Below are 20,357 nucleotides of genomic sequence, written 5' to 3' on the forward strand. Positions count from 1 at the left end.
CTCAGCTTAGTGTCAAAAAGCTACTGGCATGCTCACAAACTCTTTTTGGTTTTGTGTTGGTTTAAATATGTAAAATTAAATATGTATTTAATTTATATGAAGGATGAAAAAGGAGCAACATTAGAAGATTAGTCTAGAAATGTTTGAAAGAAAGTTGATGTTAGAATTCATTAAGTTTATCATTGGAAGAAATGTATTTTTAAATGAGCTATTCAGTTACTTCTTTTCAAGTTCTGAAGACTACCATAACTTAGATGACTGAATGATTCTCAGTCACAGACATTCAGGATACAACAGTTTCTTTTGAAATGTGTAGTTGTAATGATTTTAGTTTAGACAAAAGCTATTGCAAGCTGTTGATATTTGTCAACTTTTTTTTTTTAAGAATTTCAAGAGAGTTCCAGCTAAAATGTATTTATCATTTTAACACAGGAGACATACAACCACACAAAGCCACCCTTCTGCTGAGCCCTGGACACCTGACTATTTTTTCGCAGATGCAAAGCAGTGGAAAGCACATGACATCTACGCTCTGTCAGCTGGTTCAAGTATCTACCCTCTGGGCCAAGAGGTTTTGCGTAACATAGCCCAGGGTTCCTATATTCCTAGGTGGAGATGGATGGCTGATAAGACGGGAAACCTCCGGTTGGGCGTCCACATCTACATAAGCATCTCCGGGGTCAGATGTGACCTAGTTAGCCTTGGAGGTCAAACTAGTCTTGACTAGGAAAATTAGAAAGGCACTTCTTCCACCTATTATTTGGTTGTAGGGATGGTAAATTATACAAAGATAAAACTACTATAAGTTATGCAGGCTTTTAGGAAAAAGTACCAAAATGCTCATTTTTAACAAGAAGACATTTGTATCGTTGTGAGCTGGAGCAGTTAATTCATTTACTTAATTTATGGATCAGTCATAGTATGCCAATGGTTAGTTATAAAACATTTAAGAAAATGTAAGAAAACAAAAGGTTTCACTATTAATTTTTGACATGTTTTAACAATCCATAAGATGGTGAAAAAGCCAGTTTGTTAAAGGTGATTAAAGACTTTGAATGTCATGTTATGTCAAATTAAATGTCCTACTCTCAATGCTTATGTTTCATAATCGAGTTTATGAAATGAGGCAGCCATATTTAAATCTGAACACTAAATCAAATATGTAAACCATATCCCAGATTAGCTCACTTTTTATCTTCCCACAGATGCAGATTAGTTCATTTTGGAGGATGCTGTCCTTGGTTTTAAATGATGAAATGTTGTTAAATTCTCAAATCAACTCGTGTAACAAGAGTCCAGTTTCACACATATGCATTTCTTCCAAACTGCCTCAATGGCTCCTGTGTTTCCTTGTTTGGCCTCTGGGCTGGCTTACTGGTCTTGTTGCATGTTGTCGGAAAAGATGCAGCTCCACTGTAGGAGTATTCAGCTCTGCAAAAGTCAAAACAGGAAATTTACATAGTAAAGGCTACAAAGCTCTGTTTCAAGCAAAACATTTTTTTTCTTACACCTTTCAACTTTCTTGTTATATTTAAGAAGTTCTACAACCATATTGAGTTTTTCATGCATTTCAAAAGAGTTCAAAGATAACCAAAGGGACTTAATCTATAGGATTTCATCAAACTGGTTAAGATATTTTTTCTCAAAGCTACAAATTCAGCTCCATTATGGAATAAATTATTTTAAATATTGTTTGATCAGAGAAGTCATTAGGATTCCTCCACTGGGAACCATGAATTTAATGGAAATTTGGAAAATTTTAAACCGATCTTTGAAACCAAGCTTGCCATTCTTAGAAGCCTCTAGGTTGTCTGATTAAAACATGCATAGACAAACTTTCACGTAGTACCAGTAGCACATTTTTTTGGTTTATAATCACTACGATTACAAACTGACTGCCAATCAATACTAGGTGCCATTGCTGCTATTCACCGTATTCATACAGTGAGAACACTCTAATCAGCCTGATTGTTATCAAAAAGTGGGGAAAAAGAACTAGGATGTTTAAAAGAAAAAGGAACGAAAGAAAAAAAGTCTGTTTTTCTTTGCCCATCTCATGCAACACTTCTCAATAGCTCCCCTCAGTCAAGGTGACTTTAACTTCTAAAAGGTCCTTCTTATGCAACTGTAACAAAGGAAACATTCAGCTGGAGTAGCTAATCAACATAACGTACAATCATACAATTTACTTTGTAGGTTCAGCAATTATGCAGCAAGTTGCTGAGAGATTACTGGATGTTTTTGACTGGATTTGCCTGTCTATTGCAGTTAAAGTAATTACTTAAATTGCCCAATTGAGTTAGTAAATCAATCATGCAGTTTAGAGTGCATCCACATCAGATCCACTATGACCTTGCTGTTCATGTGGAATCACATTGTTCGCATTCTGTATATCTGCAAAACCAAGCCACTTGCCTGATACTGAAGCCTTCAGACAGGCTGAGGCAGAAGATAAGTCCTCCTAAGATGCACAACACAGATCCAGCCCAGCCAATGAAGAGAGCGGCTCCCAGCTCAAACCTGCAGGGAAAAAAGAAAAGAAAATGAAAAAACCAAGATATTTCTGACTGGACTTCCTTTCATCTGATTATGTCTTTGATCCATGTGAAAGGAATCCTTTTACTTCTGGGCAACAAATAGGGGGTCAAAGAAGTCAGCTGTGATCCTGCGAGCATATATGGAGCATGCCGTCATGCAGCAGAGGCCTGTGGAAAGAAATAAGCAGATTACTACATCAAATTAAAAGGAACTAAGGTAATGTTCTTAGCTCAAGAAGAATTCAATCCACACATTATTCTCCATTAAATCCAGACATACATAGAATGGGATGGTTTTTACCACTAAGAATAAAGTGGAAGCCTGACAGGACAGTCAACCGAGCTTTAGTGGTCTTTGAGCCTCCTATTTTTGTGCACTTCATTCCTACCAAGGCAAGAATGGCACCAAAGAAACCCAGACTCACAGCAGCGATCATCAAACCCCGACACACCTGGATGTACGCTTAAAAAATGAAACAGAGAAGAGAGCTATTAGTTGTTTCCCTACTTTTTTGTTGCCCATGAATCGTAACAATAAACAGACTTACAAATGTGAAAAAAAAAAAGAATTGTTTTGTTCATATTGAACAGTTTGATGTATTCTTGTGTGAGGGAAATTTGAGATAAAGTTGCAAATAAATCACTTGGAATAAATTGGATTTCTGCACTGATTTTCATAATAAAGTTGGTCTACGATTAACACTGCAACTGACCAATCACATTAATGTGATGTCATAACTTTGCAATGCGAGAACCAAAATTATGAATGCCTGTGTAATCTTTTCTTTTGTCATCTTATACAATGTAAAAAAAATCTTAATTACATCTGTTTTGCCTTTTTAAAAAAGATCTCTTCCAGGGTTACACATGGTTTACAAGTTGTCCACTATTAATAAGAGTCTTGAATGTCCTCTATTTGAAGACAGTTTGTCCTGATTTTAATAGATAAAAAGGAAGGGCTTTTGAAATGCTTTCCAGCTTGGTTCATTTGCTTACTTTTTGCAGAGTGGACTGTGAGGGAGTTAGTTTAAAGGTTACGTCTATACTTAAGACTTGTATCAAGGTTGGAGCACATGCAGAAATAATAATGCTAATAATGGGCATAAATGTTGCATGAGTGTTGCAAATGACTCGTATGTGAAAAGTGTCTCAGATTGTGGCAAAAACTAAAAGATGATCAAAAATAAAATGTAAGTAAAACTAATTATTGCTAGCTTAATGTTTCATCAGGTAGAGAAAAATGCAATCATGATGTTTGATTGATGTGTAAATATCGACTTCTCACTTACAAGTTGACTGCACTTGAAATGTTATCATTTAGTGTTGTGTTAACATCTTGTTCTTGTAGAAATTTAAGAATTGTAGAATTTAAGTTGTAAAGTGTTTTAGTTACTTTGGGCTTTTTAAATGTATAGATGGTAAAAGATCTCTCCAACCCCTAGGAATGAAAACAGCAGTCTAAAGGACACTAAGATGGCCAGAAGTATTGCTTTCTTAACTTTGAAAAACTAATATCAAGTATCAAGTGACCTCTCTGTGACTGTATGGCTTTCTCAGATTGTTTTGATTGGACATATAAGGAGGGCTTAATAAGTAGTAGCTAGTAGCTTTAAATATAGTGGCCATTTGTGGCCTCAAGGCTGAGGTAGAAAATGAAATATCAAGTTTCAAATACATTCTTTTTTCACAAATGAGGTCATTTATCTAAGAAGTACATCTGTCAGATGTGTGCTCACAGATTTGTGGTTATTTATTTAACTGTGTCTGTTTACTGATGTAAGAAATGTCGTCCCTTGTGACTGCAACACAACATTATATTATGAACTCACCATCCAAAGCCAGCATTGAAGGAAAGTCCTTGCAGTTTGACACACCAGTGGAATCTGTCACACATGTTTTCCACAAGTTGGACCAGAAGGTAGCTGTGGTAATGACCGTACCATCCACAGAAGATACCTTCCAGTAGTCTGTCGGCAGAGTAGATGACACCAAGATCCATCCAGAGATGGTCAGGAAAAAAGCAGTGATTTCTGTAGCCATGTTGCCCATTTTCCCTCTGACTTAAAGGTCTGGATTGGGACAAGTACAAGTTCTGTCTCTCAAAAAGTGGGAGTGTCGGTCTAGGACAGGTGCACCAGTGCTGGCAGTTCTGCAGAATTTAGTTTCTGCTTCTCCTGCTCAGCCTCTGACCAAGCATCACTCAAAGACACACCATTCTCCGATCCACATTCTGTAGTTTTATAGGGTATGGGGGCTGGGACTGACACACAAGTCATCACTCCACACGGTATGAAGAGAGGTTGCATGAGGATCTCCAGGAGAAGGAAGTCTTTAATTGGAAGGATCTGAAAAGGCAAGATGAGGAACACAGATAGAAGGGATGATGATGTGTGGTTTCAACAGTATGCCTCGGTTTTTCAACAACATGAACAAATAAGGGTGTAGAACATCAAAGAAACCCATTGGTACAGCTCTTTGGACTTAGAGTTTAAGAAATAAAGTCATAAAATTACAGAGAAAGTACTGGCAGGGGGGAAAAAATCTGTTGAAATGCTGCAAATAAGCAGAAAACAGTTTAAAAACTGTTACTTTTAAGAATTCTATTACTTAATGTAATGCAAACAATGAGAAACCTCTTTTCTGTCATGCAATAGGTTATTTTTAGTGACTTACTTTATAGTAATATGATTGGACATGGTTGATATCTTTGTCATTGAAATGAGTGTAAAATTGATTAAAATACAGTTAAAAGTCTTCAATGTACGCCCTGTTTTTTCGGAAGTTACAATTTTCAAAACAACCCAGTGGGCAGAATTAGATACATTGAAAAGTTGGTTATAGCCCCCTAGGCTGTGATTGACATCCCTGTTTAGCAGCATTAGAGCACCATCAAGTGGCAGAAAAAACAAACACAGTTCCTCCTCTGAAAGAAATATTAGACTGTAGGGTTGATATTCATAATAGTAACCCTGGGTCTCTCTCTCTCTCTTTCTACCTCATTGCCATGTGACAATGACAGGCTGCTGTGGGCTCAAGTGTTATAACAGCAGAATAAAACCTATGCTGAAGAAGTTTAGGAAATATTAAGAAATGCTAACAAGTATTTCAAAGTTCTGGTCAAAGTTTTGATAACCTAGTGTAATTTTTAGGATAAATATTTGTTATTTAATCAGGACAGCTAATCAAATTATGACTCTTTTATATGTGTGAATGTCACTGATGATGACAACAGAATAGCAGTACAAATAGGCACTGAGTCCTAGTGCTGTCTGATTAAACTGTGGTGGTTGTCGCTCTGTATTTTTTTTCCTGCCCAGCAATGATACACCTATTACATTTATTGATATCAGTTACATTTGTCAGTGGTATGATGGTTTAAGGACAGAACAGAATAGTTCAAACTGAAGCGAAATGCTTCCTTGGTCTCGCTCTGCAGTGTCTGTAGTGTGAAATGAAATATGGATGTATGAAAAGTACAGCAGAGTATGTTTGTCACAACTTAAATGTTCCCTTATATTTAATTGTCAATAAAACTCTCAATGTTTTGCTGGTAACATATTAGTCTTAAACTATGTAACTTTGATTTACAAAGTAACAATGGCTTAAACAAAGGCTATGGTCAAACAGAGGATGACATGAAGTGAAATTATGTTGATAGGAAAATAAACAATAATTTCTTTATTTTTTATAATTATAATAATCATTCATTGAGTCATTTTTGTATCGGGCTGTGAACATCAAAACTATGGTGATTGTATAATTTGTATGTATATTTATATGTTTGCAATCTTTTTCTCAATGAGTTTCCCAATACCTTTTTTAAGCTATTTTAAACTTTGCAGAAAAACTGCCTAGGGCACTGTGGGTGTCAATACCTATATACATATATAAAATTGAATTGTATTGTATCAAATGGAATGTAACAGTTTACAATGGAATTGTATAGTATAAACTGAAATGTAATTATAAAGAATGAAATGTCATAGTAGAATGGAATGGTATAACATAGTGTGGAATGTCATACTATAAAATGGAATGCCATAATATGGAATGATATAATGTAGAATGGAATGTCATAGGATAGTATGAACTGGTACAGTATCAAATAGAATGCATTAGTATAAAATGGAATGGTAATCCCATTTTCACCTTTCACATCTTATCTCATCTCCTTCTTCACACAGCATCATGTATGCTCTGCGTTTAGTGTTGCAATTTACCACATAAACATACAGAACAGTCACATACACAGCCATACCAAATACACACACACACACCAATATAAAGCACAGTCACATACACAACCGTAAAAGATAGACAGATACACATACACATACACCTTTAGTAAACATGAGCACACTGAGGTTTGTCACATGGAATGTATGGGGAGTTGTTTCCACATTTAAATTACTAAGTTAAATGACTTACAGGCAGTAACAGGAGACTCATATGTCCAAAACATCTGTACACACACTCACTTCTCCACAGTTCCCTCACATGTTCTCAGGCGTTACAACTCGAAACAAAGAGGTATTAATTAATAGCTGAGTAGAGTCAGCTGTACAAAAAGCATGGCACCTAAGGCAATAGAGATGCAGGACACACCCACACATATTAAATGGAATGCCATAGTGTCGAATGGAATGGTATGGCATAGTAAGAAATAAAGATTTATTTAGACGCAGAAAATTAGAGGTAATCCGGGTCTTTACATCTTTAAGACATTCCTGCAGTTCAACCCTCTGGGGTGCGTGGCATGATTGCCAGTTTTGCCTACTTTTGATTTTATCTTTATATTTCATTTTAAAAACTATTCACCTTGCCTTGTTTGGTATTTTTCTTTTCAGTACACACAAAATGGAAAAGGTGGAATGTCATATTTTAGAATAGAAGTGTATAATAGGCAATGGAATGTCATTCTAAATAATGGAATGCCATAGTATAAAATGGAGTGTCATAGTATAAATGGAATGCCGTAGAATGGAATGTTAATGTATGAAATGGAATGTCATACAAGTCATATTATAGAATGGAAAGTCAAAGTATAGAAGAGAATGGCATTGTCATGGATCGCTGTGTGGCAGGCAGGAGGAGGACCCAATCGCAAAACCAAACAAAAGACAAGGAGCACGAGAACAAAACTGAGTCCACAAATACACAAAACAGGGCAAAACAGGGAAGCAAATGTCCAAAGAGGTCAGAAGGTCAACCCGGGAGGTGACAGCGTAACAGTTCAGTTCGGCTGTTCCGGGGGCCGGCCACGTGTAAAGTGGCAGTGGCAGCAGAGCGGGTCTGGAGGCCGGCCGCGTGGAAGACTGCGGCGGCTGTAGAGCGGGTCCGGAGGCCGGCCGCGTGGAAGATGGCGGTGGCGGCGAAGGAGACGACGGAGCAGTTCAGGGGGCCGGCCGCGCGGAAGGCAGCGGCAGCGGCGAAGGAGATGACAGAGCAGTTCAGGGGGCCGGCCGCGCGGAAGGCAGCGGCAGCTCTCCAGTGTCAGGCGTACTGGCCGAGGCTCGGTGGGCACAGGACCAGTCGAGGCAGGACCAGACGAGGCAGGACCAGACGGACCAGACGAACCAGACGAGGCGGGACCAGACGGTGGCGTGGCAGCCATAGGCGACGGAGCCGGAGGCGATGCGGGGACCAGACCAGGTGAAGCGGGGGCCGGACCAGGCGAAGCGGGGGCCGGCCCAGGCGACGCTGAAGCAGATGCGGGGGCCGGACCAGGCGACGCTGAAGCAGATGCTGGAGCTGGACCAGGCGAAGACGAGGCTGAAGCAGATGCTGGACCAAACGAAGCTAGTGGAGGTGAGCCAGGCGAGGCTGAGGCGGACGCTGGACCAGGCGAGGCTGAGGCGGACGCTGGACCAGGCGAAGCTGAAGCGGACGCTGAACCAGGCGAAGCTGAAGCAGGCGCTGGACCAGGCGAAGCTGAAGCAGGCGCTGGACCAGGCGAAGCTGAAGCAGGTGCTGGACCAGGCACTGGACCAGGCGAAGCTGAAGCAGGCGCCGGCCCAGGCGAGGGTGATGCCGGAGCCGGACCAGGCGAGGGCGAGGATGCAGACTCTGATGAAGCTGGACCAGGAGACTGCGTGGGCGGAGACACGGCGGCCGCAGCTGGCGTGGATGAGGCTGCTGGTGGAGCAGCTGGTGGCTGAACGGGCCCCTCGGACCCTCCAGCGGAGACGAGGAGGTGCTGGCCGGGCTGACCAGAGCCACCAGCGGAGACAAGGAAAGGCTGGAGAGGTTATCCTGAACCCCCAGCGGAAACGAGGAACGGCTGGAGAGGTTCTCCTGAACCCCCAGCGGAAGCGGATGCAGAGCCAGCACGTGCGGGGACCTCTGGCTCAGCGGACGCTAACTGTAGCGGCACAGGGCACGCAGTCGGCTTAGGATGCAACGGCTGGGGCTGTGCAGGGCAAACAGTCTGTCCAAAGTGTGTCAGCACCACACAGTCCCCAGCTGGCGGAGAAAGCTCACCAAAGCTTCCAGCTGAGGTGGGCAGTGTCTGAACGGGTTGCTGAGCAATGAACTGAGGTGATGACTGTGCTATCGATTGAAGTGCAAGTTGTAGTTGTGGTTGTAGTGATGGTGGGACAGCAGGTAGTTGAACTGGTGACTGAACAGGTGACTGACTCTTGGCTGCTCTCCTCCGAGGAACAGGAACGGGTGCTGGGCCTGGCCGAACACCAGTCATCCCCACCCGAGAAACAGATACGGGTGCAGGGACGAGCTGGGCTCTGGCTGCCTTTACCCTGGGGGCCGGTGTAGGTGCAGGAGCTAGCTGGACCTCTGCTGCTCCCACCCGAGGGACTGAGACGGGTGCAGGAGTCGGCAGGGTCACAGTAGACCTCACCCAGGGAACCGGAACTGGCGCAGGCATAGGCTGGGCGTCCATCAACCCCACCCGAGGGGCAGGTACGGGTGCCGGGATGAACGGCGCCTCTGCCAGGCTGGGGACAGAAGCAGGGACCAGCTGGACCTCAGCCACCCTCTCCCGAGGAACTGATACGGGAGCAAGGGAAAGCCAGGCCCGCGCTGCCCTGGTTACAGGAACTGGAGGCGGAGAGCGAAGCACAGGAACAGTAACAGTCACTGGGTGAACCAAGTTAGTGGAGCCAAACACAGTTTCAGTAAACAGAGACTTATGGTGGGCTGGTTCTAGCAACTCTGCTGTACTTAAGTTGTCCATGTCATAATTAGCAGTCTTAGAAAGAGTGAGTTTAGGAGCAGCCACAGGTACAGGAGAACTCACACAAGCAGTGTCTGGATAAGCTGGATGTGAAACAACAGTACAGGATGTAGTCCGAGACGTAGTGCACACAGAGTCCATGAAGCCTGGCCGAAAAGCACGGCGCATAGAGTTAAACTGACATGACCGGGGAACAGAAAAGTTAACCTGTGCAAACAGCTCTGCAGTGCTCAAACTAAAATCTTTTGCCAGTCTCTGTATAGCAGATGAAACCCTGCGGCTTTTAACCTTAGCAGGCAGTGAATACATAGTTTCAGAGGGTATGTGTTTCTCAGCATGCGCCGTTACATCTATAGCTAATGATGCTAACGGTGTGTGGCTGAGCTCAGACTGGGAAACCTTAGAGTCTAAGGGCTGAGTAAAACAGTCCTGCGGGGCTACGATGCTGGTAGCAGTATGTAGATGAGTCTGGTGTGAAATAACAGTCTTAGGTTCAACTATCTCTACAGGTGACACATTCATATCAGCTAAATCAAAGAAAATACTGTGAGCATTTCCCGAATCAGAGGGCTCAAAAACACAAAGGTTACTAGCGAGAGCAACCGGTGAATGATCTGACACTTAGGTGCCTCGCTGTATAGTGTCTCTGGAGTCCAAACAAAAAGCGGCGGAATTATCCGAGTCAGGTAACACAAAGGCGGGGAAAACAGAGCCACTCACAGTAGTGCATAAGTCATGAAGTTCGGGTCCAGAAAACTTGGGCTGAGTGTGTGACGCACAGTCACTCTCACCCAGGGATGAAAACTGCTCCGCTGCTCGGGAACGCCGACGGCGTTTTCTCCGGGAAGGGGAAGGAGACAAGCCAGGCCGCGAATCCGTCAGCGGACCGGGCTGAACATCCTCCGACTTTTCATACTGGAGCAGCTGCTCCGGGCGGATGCCTACAGTGGAGACGAGGAAGTCCTGGATGTGGGGGCGTAAGCAGCCTAAGCAAAGAGGCCCAGACCTCCCTCTCCCCAGCCACCTCCTCCAGCTTATCTGGGGGGATACCAAGGCGTTCCCAGGCCAGCTGAGAGATATAATCTCTCCAGCGTGTCCTGGGTCTGCCCCGGGGCCTCCTCCCGGTGGGACATGCCTGGAACACCTCACCCAGGAGGCGCCCAGGGGGCATCATTGTCAGATGCCCGAACCACCCCAGCTGGCTCCTTTCGATGTGGAGCAGCAGCTGCTCTACTCTGAGCCCTTCCCGGATGGCCGAACTTCTCACCCTATCTCTAAGGGAGAGGCCAGCCACCCTTCGGAGGAAGCTCATTTCTGCCGCTTGTATCCGCGATCTCGTTCTTTCGGTCACTACCCACAGCTCGTGGCCATAGGTGAGGGTAGGGACGTAGATCGACCGGTAAATTGAGAGCTTCGCTTTTACACTCAGCTCCCTCTTCACCACGACGGACCGGTGCAGCGTCCGCATTACTGCAGCTGCAGCCCCAATCCGTCTATCGATCTCCGGCTCCCTTCTCCCATCACTCGCGAACAAGATCCCGAGATACTTGAACTCCTCCACTTGGGGCAGGAACTCATCCCCGACCCGGAGTGGGCACTCCACCCTTTTCCGGCTGAGAACCATGGCCTCAGATTTGGAGGTGCTGATCCTCATTCCCGCTGCTTCACACTCGGCTGCGAACCGTTCCAGTGCGAGCTGGAGGCCCTCACCCGATGAAGCCAACAGAACCACATCATCTGCAAAAATCAGAGATGAGATTCTGAGGCCACCAAAGCGAAAGCCCTCCGCCACTTGGCTGCGCCTAGAAATCCTGTCCATAAAAATTATGAACAGAACCGGAGACAAAGGGCAGCCCTGGCGGAGCCCATCACCCACCGGGAACGAGTCCGACTTATTGCCGGCAATGCGAACCAAGCTCTTGCAACGGTTGTATAGGGATTGAATGGCCCGTAGCAATGGGCCAGACACCCCATACTCGCGCAACACCTCCCACAGGACACCCCGAGGGACACGGTCGAATGCCTTCTCCAAGTCCACAAATCACATGTAGACTGGTTGGGCAAACTCCCATGCACCCTCAAGTATCCTGGAGAGGATAAAGAGCTGGTCCAGTGTTCCGCGACCAGGATGAAAACCGCATTGTTCCTCCTGTATCCGAGGTTCGACTAACGGACGAACTCTCCTTTCCAGCACCCTGGCATAGACTTTCCCAGGGAGGCTGAGGAGTGTGATCCCCCTGTAGTTGGAACACACCCTCCGGTCCCCCTTCTTAAAGATGGGGACCACCACCACGGTCTGCCAGTCCACAGGTACTGCCCCTGATCTCCACGCAACATTGCAGAGGCGTGTCAACCAGGACAGCCCTACAACGTCCAGAGCCTTCAGGAACTCGGGGCGGACCTCATCAACACCAGGGGCTCTGCCACCAAGGAGTTGTTTAACTGCCTCAGTGACCTCGCTCCAGGAAATTGGCGGGTCATTCCCCTCATCCCCAGACTCTGCTTCCTCCTCGGAAGGTGTGTCAGTGGGATTAAGGAGGTCCTCGAAGTATTCCTTCCACCGCCTGACAATTTTCTCAGTCGACGTCAGCAGCGCTCCACCAGCACTATACACAGTGCAGGTAGAGCACCGCTTTCCCCTCCTGAGACGTCTGACGGTTTGCCAGAATCTCTTCGAGGCAGTCCGAAAGTCTTTTTCCATGGCCTCTCCGAACTCCTCCCACACCCGAGTTTTTGCTTCAGCCACTGCCCGAGCCGCATTCCGCTTGGCCTGTCGATACCTGTCGGCTGCCTCCGGAGTCCCACAGGCTAACCAAGCCCGATAGGACTCCTTCTTCAGCCTGGTGGCTCCCTTCACCTCTGGTGTCCACCATTTGGTTCGGGGATTACCACCACGGCAGGCACCAACCACCTTGCGGCCGCAGCTCAATGCAGCAGCTTCGGCAATGGAGACGCTGAACATGGTCCATTCGGACTCAATGTCCCCAGTCTCCCTCGGAATGCTGTTGAAGCTCTGCCGGAGGTGTGCGTTGAAGATCTCGCAGACTGGGGCCTCTGCTAGACGTTCCCAGCACACCCTCACTATGCGTTTAGGTGCACCAGGTCTGTCCAGCGTCCTCCTCCGCCACCTGATCCAACTCACCACCAGGTGGTGATCAGTTGACAGCTCAGCCCCTCTCTTCACCCGAGTGTCCAGAACATATGGTCGCAGGTCTGGTGATACGATTACAAAATCGATCATCGACCTACGGCCTAGAGCGTCCTGGTGCCACGTGCACTTATGGACACTCTTATGTTCGAACAGGGTGTTCGTTATGGCCAAACTGTGGTTAGCACAGAAGTCCAATAACAAAGCACCGCTCGGGTTCAGATCAGGGAGACCGTTCCTCCCAATCACGCCCCTCCAGGTCTCGCTGTCGTTACCCACGTGAGCATTGAAGTCTCCCAGCAGGACAACAGAGTCAGAGCACCCTCCAGCACCCCCCCCCCCCCCCCCCCCCCCCAGGGACTCTAAGAAGGCTGGGTACTCTGAACTGCCACTCGGCGCATAAGCGCAGATGACAGTCAGGACCCGTTCCCCGACCCTAAGGCGCAGGGAACAAACCCTCTCGTCCACCGGGAAAAACCCCAACGTACCGGCAGCAAGCCGAGGGAATATTAGGATACCCACCCCAGCCCGCCGCCTCTCACCAGGGGCAACTCCAGACTGAGACAGAGTCCAGCCCCTCTCCAGGAGACTGGTTCCAGAGCCCAAGCCATGTGTAGAGGTGAGCCCGACTATATCTAGCCGGTACCTCTCAACCTCACGCACTAACTCAGGCTCCTTCCCCACCAGAGAGGTGACATTCCATGTCCCTATTGCCAGTCTTGGCAGCCGGGGGTCAGTCCGCCAGGGTAGGGCTGCTCGATTATGGCAAAAATGATAATCACGATTATTTTCACTGAAATTGAGATCTCGATTATTTGACGATATTTATTTAACCCTTACAACCTACTATAGAACCAAGTCCGCCAGAGCTTATATATATATATATTTTTTTACATGTTGTAGTGCCATTTGTGGGAGCATTTCAAGTTGCTATACATCAATACAACTGTTATAGCCCATATTGTAATAATATGTATGCATTAAGTCCATAGTAATTACATTAATTGCAAAAAAGTACAATAAACTACAAAAAAATTGAAAATCGTTTTTGTTTTTTTTACATATATTTCTACTTGGAGAAATTTAAGAGGTTTATCCCTCAAAACTTGAAATACAAAAAAGTTGCAAAAAATAGTTTCTCACCACAGGAAATTTATTTTGAGTGTCTTCATAGTTTTATTTTGGAGATACACCAATTTCTATATACTGCAGGAAAAATGAAAAAACAATCCTATGATGCAAATTTGCAAAGAAAACAGCATGTGCATCAAAATAAACTATTTCCAGCAGTGCAATTCGAGTTCTAAGCATCACAGAAACTATTCAGAAAAGTATAGAGTCAAACATGACTTATAAAAACACCAGTATAGGCATTTAAGGCCTACAAGTAAAAAACTACATTTCCGAGAAAATGACGTCACTTCCGGTTTCGGGCAGGAAATGGCGGACATGCGATAGTTCGTGACTTCCAGTGTTGCCAACTTTGTCGCTATATTTAGCAAGTTTTCAGACCCGCTAAAAAAAAGACGTGAAAGCCCTTATTGCTTTTACTCTCAACAAGCAGCGGGTGCTGTAACGCAGTCAGTTCTTCTTTTACTCTTTTACTCTTATGCTGTTTTGTGGATCACAAGGTTTAAAACTACTTATAAACACACACACAAAGTAACTCCACCAGAGTGCCTATTTTGGGTCACTTTTGCCGGTCCAAGCCCGGGTAAAGGAGCAGGGTTGGAATTGTGACATTAAAAAACAATAATTGCTAAAAGAAATTTAATTTGTAGTTCTAAATAAATTCTAAATGCATTTAGGACGTTTTTTACTCACTTTATGTCTCTTCCACGATGTTATTTCTCTCTCCAACAACATAGGTTACAATTAGATTAGCATGACCAATTATGCAAATTTGGCGATGACGTCATTTAGCGACTTCTAGCGACTTTTAGGACAACCAATAGCGATTTTCCTTACTGAGGAGTTGGCAACACTGCTGACGTCTGTTTCACCGTGGGAAGTGTTACGAACAGCTGATCGGATCGGCAAAGCGTGTTTCTGGAATATTATGTTTTTGTTCCTGCAAGCGCTTTTTATGCAATTTTTGCAAAGCTTTATGTGGAAGGAAACCGTGACCGAGGACAAGCTGATGGCATAAGATGTAAGTACAACTCCTCCGGTTTCATATGCAAAACAAATTATTGCGCTAGCTTACACGGTTCAGGTTCTACAGGGATTTAAAAATTGTTACACAAAACGGAGCATGCTGCTCTGACCGGCTTTAAAGGGTTAACGATGACAACGTATTGAATAATGACTTTAAAAAATAATATAAAATAGTGTGCAACACCACTGAAGTATTTTTACCTCTCTTTTCAACCAACGGCAGTCACTCTCCTCTCCAAATAACTTCTGCTTAGCTTTCCAAGCTTCCCTCAGGTCCTCTTAATCAGCGGTCTCCACCCTTTTTTGCGCCACGGTTTATGCCCGACAATATTTTCACGGACCGGCCTTTAAGGTGTCGCGGATAAATGAGGGAGGGGCCAATAATCGGCTCAGTCATTTTTAATGATCGTTGAAAGCCCAGATCGTAATCGTGATTAAAATTCGATTAATTGAGCAGCCCTACGCCAGGGCCTCCGCTCCTGGCCGCCACCCGGCACACAATGCACCCGACCCCTATGGCACCTCCTGCGGGTGGTGGGCCTGTGGGAGGATGGGCCCATGTCTCCTCTTCGGGCTGTGCCCGGCCGGGCCCCATGGACTAAGGCCCGGCCACCAGACGCTCGCACTCGGGCACCCTCCCCGGGCCTGGCTCCAGGGCGGGGCCCCGGTAACCCTATCCCGGGCAGGGTAAACTGGCCTTGAGTCAATGTCTATATTTAATTTCAGCCTCCACCGTGGCCTGGGGTATTTCCAGGAATGCCTGGGATCATCCACTCCGATCTGATACAGCATCACCGTCAGTGCCGAGGAGAGTAGCGGCAGTGCCAAAGAGGTTCCAGAGCAAGCAAACAGCTACTCTAGCACCTGTGTCTGGTGCTTGGTCTGATGCTGCAGCTTTTTTAACTGTGCACAATGCACCACCACGTGTTCTTGGTGCATCCCTAGCTCAATCAGCAACTGGGCTGGGGCTGTCCGGGTTTCGACACCACTGTAACAAGTACCTGATGCACACACATTCACCATTGTGGTCAGTGTAAGTGTTCCTTTAGTCCAACAACAATTTACACTCTTGTCCTTTCTGACTTTTCAATTGCCATGCCTCCAGCTCAGTTCTTTCCCTCATCCATTCTCAGCGGGCTACTAAAGCAGGGAGAGCATGATTAGAAAACCAGTCCCAGCTGCCCTCCCGGGCTCCCTAGTACTGGCCCCAAACCTACACCCCTCTTCTGCAGAAGAAGTGCAGAGATGCAGATCACACCCCTGCCACAATGTAATCAAGATCCTCTTGATTCATGTAGGATACAATAACATATAGTCGAGAAACTACAGAGTCTAAGTGGAATCCTCTGTGTCCACAGCACTGAACTGAGAAGTGTGATGAAGGGCAAAGGGTATCAAAAGAGTGAGTCTGAGTATAATGAATGTTAAAAATTTGCATGCATGGATATAACATGTTAAACCATCAATTCTATGTACAACACCAGGCGATATTAATTATATTCCTAATCTTGTATTTTTTTAGGAAATGACAAAAAAATTAGGTAGATAGATAGATAGATAGATAGATAGATAGATAGATAGATAGATAGATAGATAGATAGATAGATAGATAGATAGATAGATAGATAGATAGATAGATAGATATTAGGGGTGCAACGATACTCGTATCGAACCGTTCGATACAGTGCTTTCGGTTCGGTACGCATATGTATCGAACAATACAAAACAACAATACAAAATTTTTAATTTATTTGATCAACTTTTCTTCTGATGATGCTGTCTGTGTTGAGAGCTCAGTGGCTGGACTGGGACAAAAAATTGGCCCGGGCATTTTGACTAGAGACCGGCCCCCCAGGTATTATAGGAAAAGCCATAAAGCCTTTGAATGAAAACAGACGCTGTTGTGAAAGTGATGTACACTGTCTTGTTGGTATATGTATGTTTTCTATACATTTTACGTCAGATAAAAACTTTGGTTGTAATCTTCAGATAATTATTTAATAAAAGCGAGACATTTTAAATGAGAATAAGAACATATTTCTTTGTGCCCCCTTTTCCTTGTTAATGCCCTACCTGGCACCCTGGCAAAACTTTGCTAGATCCGCCCCTGCACAGTTACCAGCTGTCAGCGTAAAAAAGGATTCTGGTGTTATTTGTCTCTCAAAAACAGTTCATAACTTCCCTTTAACTCATTCATGTCACCTAAAAGGTGAACCTGTTTGTCCATCATCTGTTCAGCTCTGATGATTCAGTAAGGACATCTCCTGGTTTCATCTTCATGTTTCCCTCTCACCACATATCCAAACCGATATTATGACCAGCAGCTTTTACAGCTGTGGCTCCAGCAAACATCAGCTGATACTTAATATTAAATAAATTCTAACAACAGCTGATCAAGCTTAAACATGCAGCTGTTGTTTAACACGACATCCACTGGTTTCCTCTTTCTGGCGCAAAGTGGGTGATACATAAACAAGAGAGAAAAGCTGATCAGCTGATCATTGATCAGTTTCATGATCATGTTCATTGAAGTAGAAACAGGAGAGGGAGGGGAAAGAATGAGTGAAGAAGAGGCATCTGACAGCGTAAACACAGAATAAATCCAGCTCTGTGTCTTTTTCCATTCTAGCTGAAGTACGGGATAAACTGTGCTCCTTTTCAGCTCAATACGAAAGGCGTAATATTTTCTCTGAATGCGGGGACGATTCCGTCTTTTTACGGGACGGTTGGCAACTCTACTAACTAACCTTATGAATAAAATAAAGTTCACTATCAGTAACATCATAGCACCCACCCAGCTGTATAGAAACTCCGTCATGCTAGTACGCAGTACGAGTTATTGTAACTGACTGTAAAAAGTCAGCACAACGAAAATAAACTACACCTAAAGTTGGTTTATATCTGACCCAGATAGACTGCAGGTCATAACTTCTTACCTGAAGTTCAGTTCACCTGACACTCGGACCGGCGGCCGCCTAGGGTCTCTCCTTCTCCTGCCTCCCCTTTCTCTCATCCACCTGCTGTCCTCCACCACTTGCTAATGTTACTGAATCTGTGGAAGCTCCGCGATAGCCACCACCAAACAACTGAGTTATTTTTACACACTGGCCAGCATCTGACCAATCCACCACCTTTCATTGTTTATACCATTACCAGAAAAAAATAAAAAATCATCAGCCCATAAAAACAAAAAATCACTATCGGCCCACCAGGCAAATGCCCGATGGCCAGTCCAGCTATGCGTGTATGGTTGCACCCCTAATAGATATAGATATAGATATAGATATAGATACAGGGTGGGCCATTTATATGGATACACCGTAATAACATGGGAATGGTTGGTGATATTAAAGTCCTGTTTGTGGCACATTAGTATATGTGAGGGGGCAAACTCCTCAATGTGGCTGGTGACCATGGTGGCCATTTAGAAGTCGGCCATCTTGGATACAACTTTTGTTTTTTCAATAGGAAGAGGGCCATGTGACACATCAAACTTATTGGTAATGTCACAAGAAAAACAATGGTGTGCTTGGTTCCAACGTAACTTTATTCTTTCATGAGTTATTTACAAGTTTCTCTTTGTTCACAGCCATTGACATGTCGAAGAGGTTAACACGTGAGGAGCGGATCGAAATTGTGTTGATATCTGGTGAACGCAGTAACCGGGTCATTGCAGCACTGTAGCATGGGAGACCACCCATCTCCCATGCTACAGTTAGCAAACTGCTTGCTAAGTTTCGTGAAGCTGGTTCAGTGTTGGATTTGCCAAAATGTGGACACAAGAAAACTGTCACTAATGAAGAAACATCAGTGGCTGTCCTAGCTTCATTCAGCAAGAGTCCACAGCGTAGCACTCGCCGCATGTCACTGGAGAGTGGCATTAGTCGAACATCCCTTCGGCGGACATTAGCTACTCACAAATGGCACCCTTACAAACTCCAGCTACTGCAGCATCTCAGTGAGGATGACCCAGATCGGCGCACAAAATTGGTAGGATGGGCAAAACAAAAATTGGAACAGGACCCTCAGTTCACGCTGAAGATTTTGTTCAGTGATGAGGCAAACTTTTATGTGAATGGTGAAGTTAACAAACAAAACCACCGCTATTGGTCTGACACTAACCCACATTGGATGGATCCCTCCAAGACTGTTGGAACAACAAAAGTGATGGTTTGGTGTGGTATATGGGGTACAACGATAGTGGGTCCATTCTTCATCAATGGAAACCTCAAGGCCACTGGATATTTGAAATTGCTACATGATGATGTGTTTCCCTCTTTATGCACTGAAGCTGGCACGTTCCCTGAGTTTTTCCAGCAAGATGGTGCACCACCACATTATGGGTGCCAGGTCCGAGCATTCCTAGATGAACAGTTTCCTGGAAAGTGGATTGGTCATCGTGGGCCAGTTGAATGGCCCCAAAGGTCTCCAGATCTGACCCCCTTAGACTTTTATCTTTGGGGTCATCTGAAGGCAATTGTCTATGGGGTGAAGATACGAGATTTGCAGCACCTGAAACTACGGATACTGGATGCCTGTGCTGGCATTTCTCCTACGGTGTTGCTATCAGTGTGTGAAGAGTGGGAGAAGAGGGTTGCATTGACAATCTAACACAATGGGCAGCACATTGAACACATTTTATAAGTGGTCAGAAACTTGTAAATAACTCATGAAAAAATAAAGTTACGTTGAAACCAAGCACACTATTGTTTTTCTTGTGACATTACCAATAAGTTTGATGTGTCACATGGCCCTCTTCCTATTGAAAAAACAAAAGTTGTATCCAAGATGGCCGACTTCTAAATGGCCACCATGGTCACCAGCCATCTTGAGGAGTTTGCCCCCTCACATATACTAATGTGCCACAAACAGGACTTTAATATCACCAACCATTCCCATGTTATTACGGTGTATCCATATACGGTAAATGGCCCATTGTGTAGATATAGATATAGGCCTGTTTAATTACAGAGGATTTCCAAGAAAAGATTAGATCTAATCTGTGCATGCAAAAGTCTTGCACTGTTTCTGGGCATATTGTTACTCGAAGGATACCTTTGTTGTGCTGTTCTCACATGACTTTGGTGCAGCTTCTGGGCATCATAAAATGAGCATGTGTTCCAACAGCAAGCATTCCAAGAAGACTAAACCCAGGTGTTTCACTATTAGTAAACCACAGGGGGAAAGTGCTTCAAGTGCCGTAATGAAATCCCCTCAGTGATGCTTTTCCATGGCTGCTGTTGCTGGGCAATCCCAGAGTGGATCCTTATCTTGTATATCTGTCAAAGAAAGGGATGCAGGTGGAACTCATGGTTATGCGTGC

At 44.7% G+C, this 20,357-nt stretch overlaps 1 protein-coding gene across 1 annotated transcript; it reads right to left on the reverse strand.

Moving 5' to 3' along the window:
- Positions 1–321: 321 nt before the first annotated feature.
- On the reverse strand, positions 322–4,878 carry cldn10a (claudin 10a). The gene is made up of 5 exons (XM_004570450.3): positions 4,367–4,878; positions 2,839–3,000; positions 2,624–2,705; positions 2,416–2,520; positions 322–1,431 (listed from the first exon to the last, which is right to left on the reverse strand). The coding sequence occupies exons 1-5, from the start codon at positions 4,584–4,586 to the stop codon at positions 1,302–1,304; spliced, it is 699 nt and encodes a 232-aa protein (XP_004570507.3). The 5' UTR covers positions 4,587–4,878; the 3' UTR covers positions 322–1,301.
- Positions 4,879–20,357: the final 15,479 nt, after the last annotated feature.

This window comes from Maylandia zebra, linkage group LG23 (assembly GCF_041146795.1).
Source record: "Maylandia zebra isolate NMK-2024a linkage group LG23, Mzebra_GT3a, whole genome shotgun sequence".
NCBI classification, from domain to species: Eukaryota; Metazoa; Chordata; class Actinopteri; order Cichliformes; family Cichlidae; genus Maylandia; species Maylandia zebra.

Bases quoted from the DNA above. Each gene is read 5' to 3' on its own strand.
- cldn10a (XM_004570450.3), bottom strand. From the start codon at position 4,586: ATGGGCAACATGGCTACAGAAATCACTGCTTTTTTCCTGACCATCTCT. The intron at 2,521-2,623 runs GTAAAAGGATTC...TTTTCCCTGCAG, and splicing joins CCCCTATTTGTTGCCCAGAA to GTTTGAGCTGGGAGCCGCTC. The intron at 1,432-2,415 runs GCAAGTGGCTTG...TGACTTTTGCAG, and splicing joins TCTGAAGGCTTCAGTATCAG to AGCTGAATACTCCTACAGTG.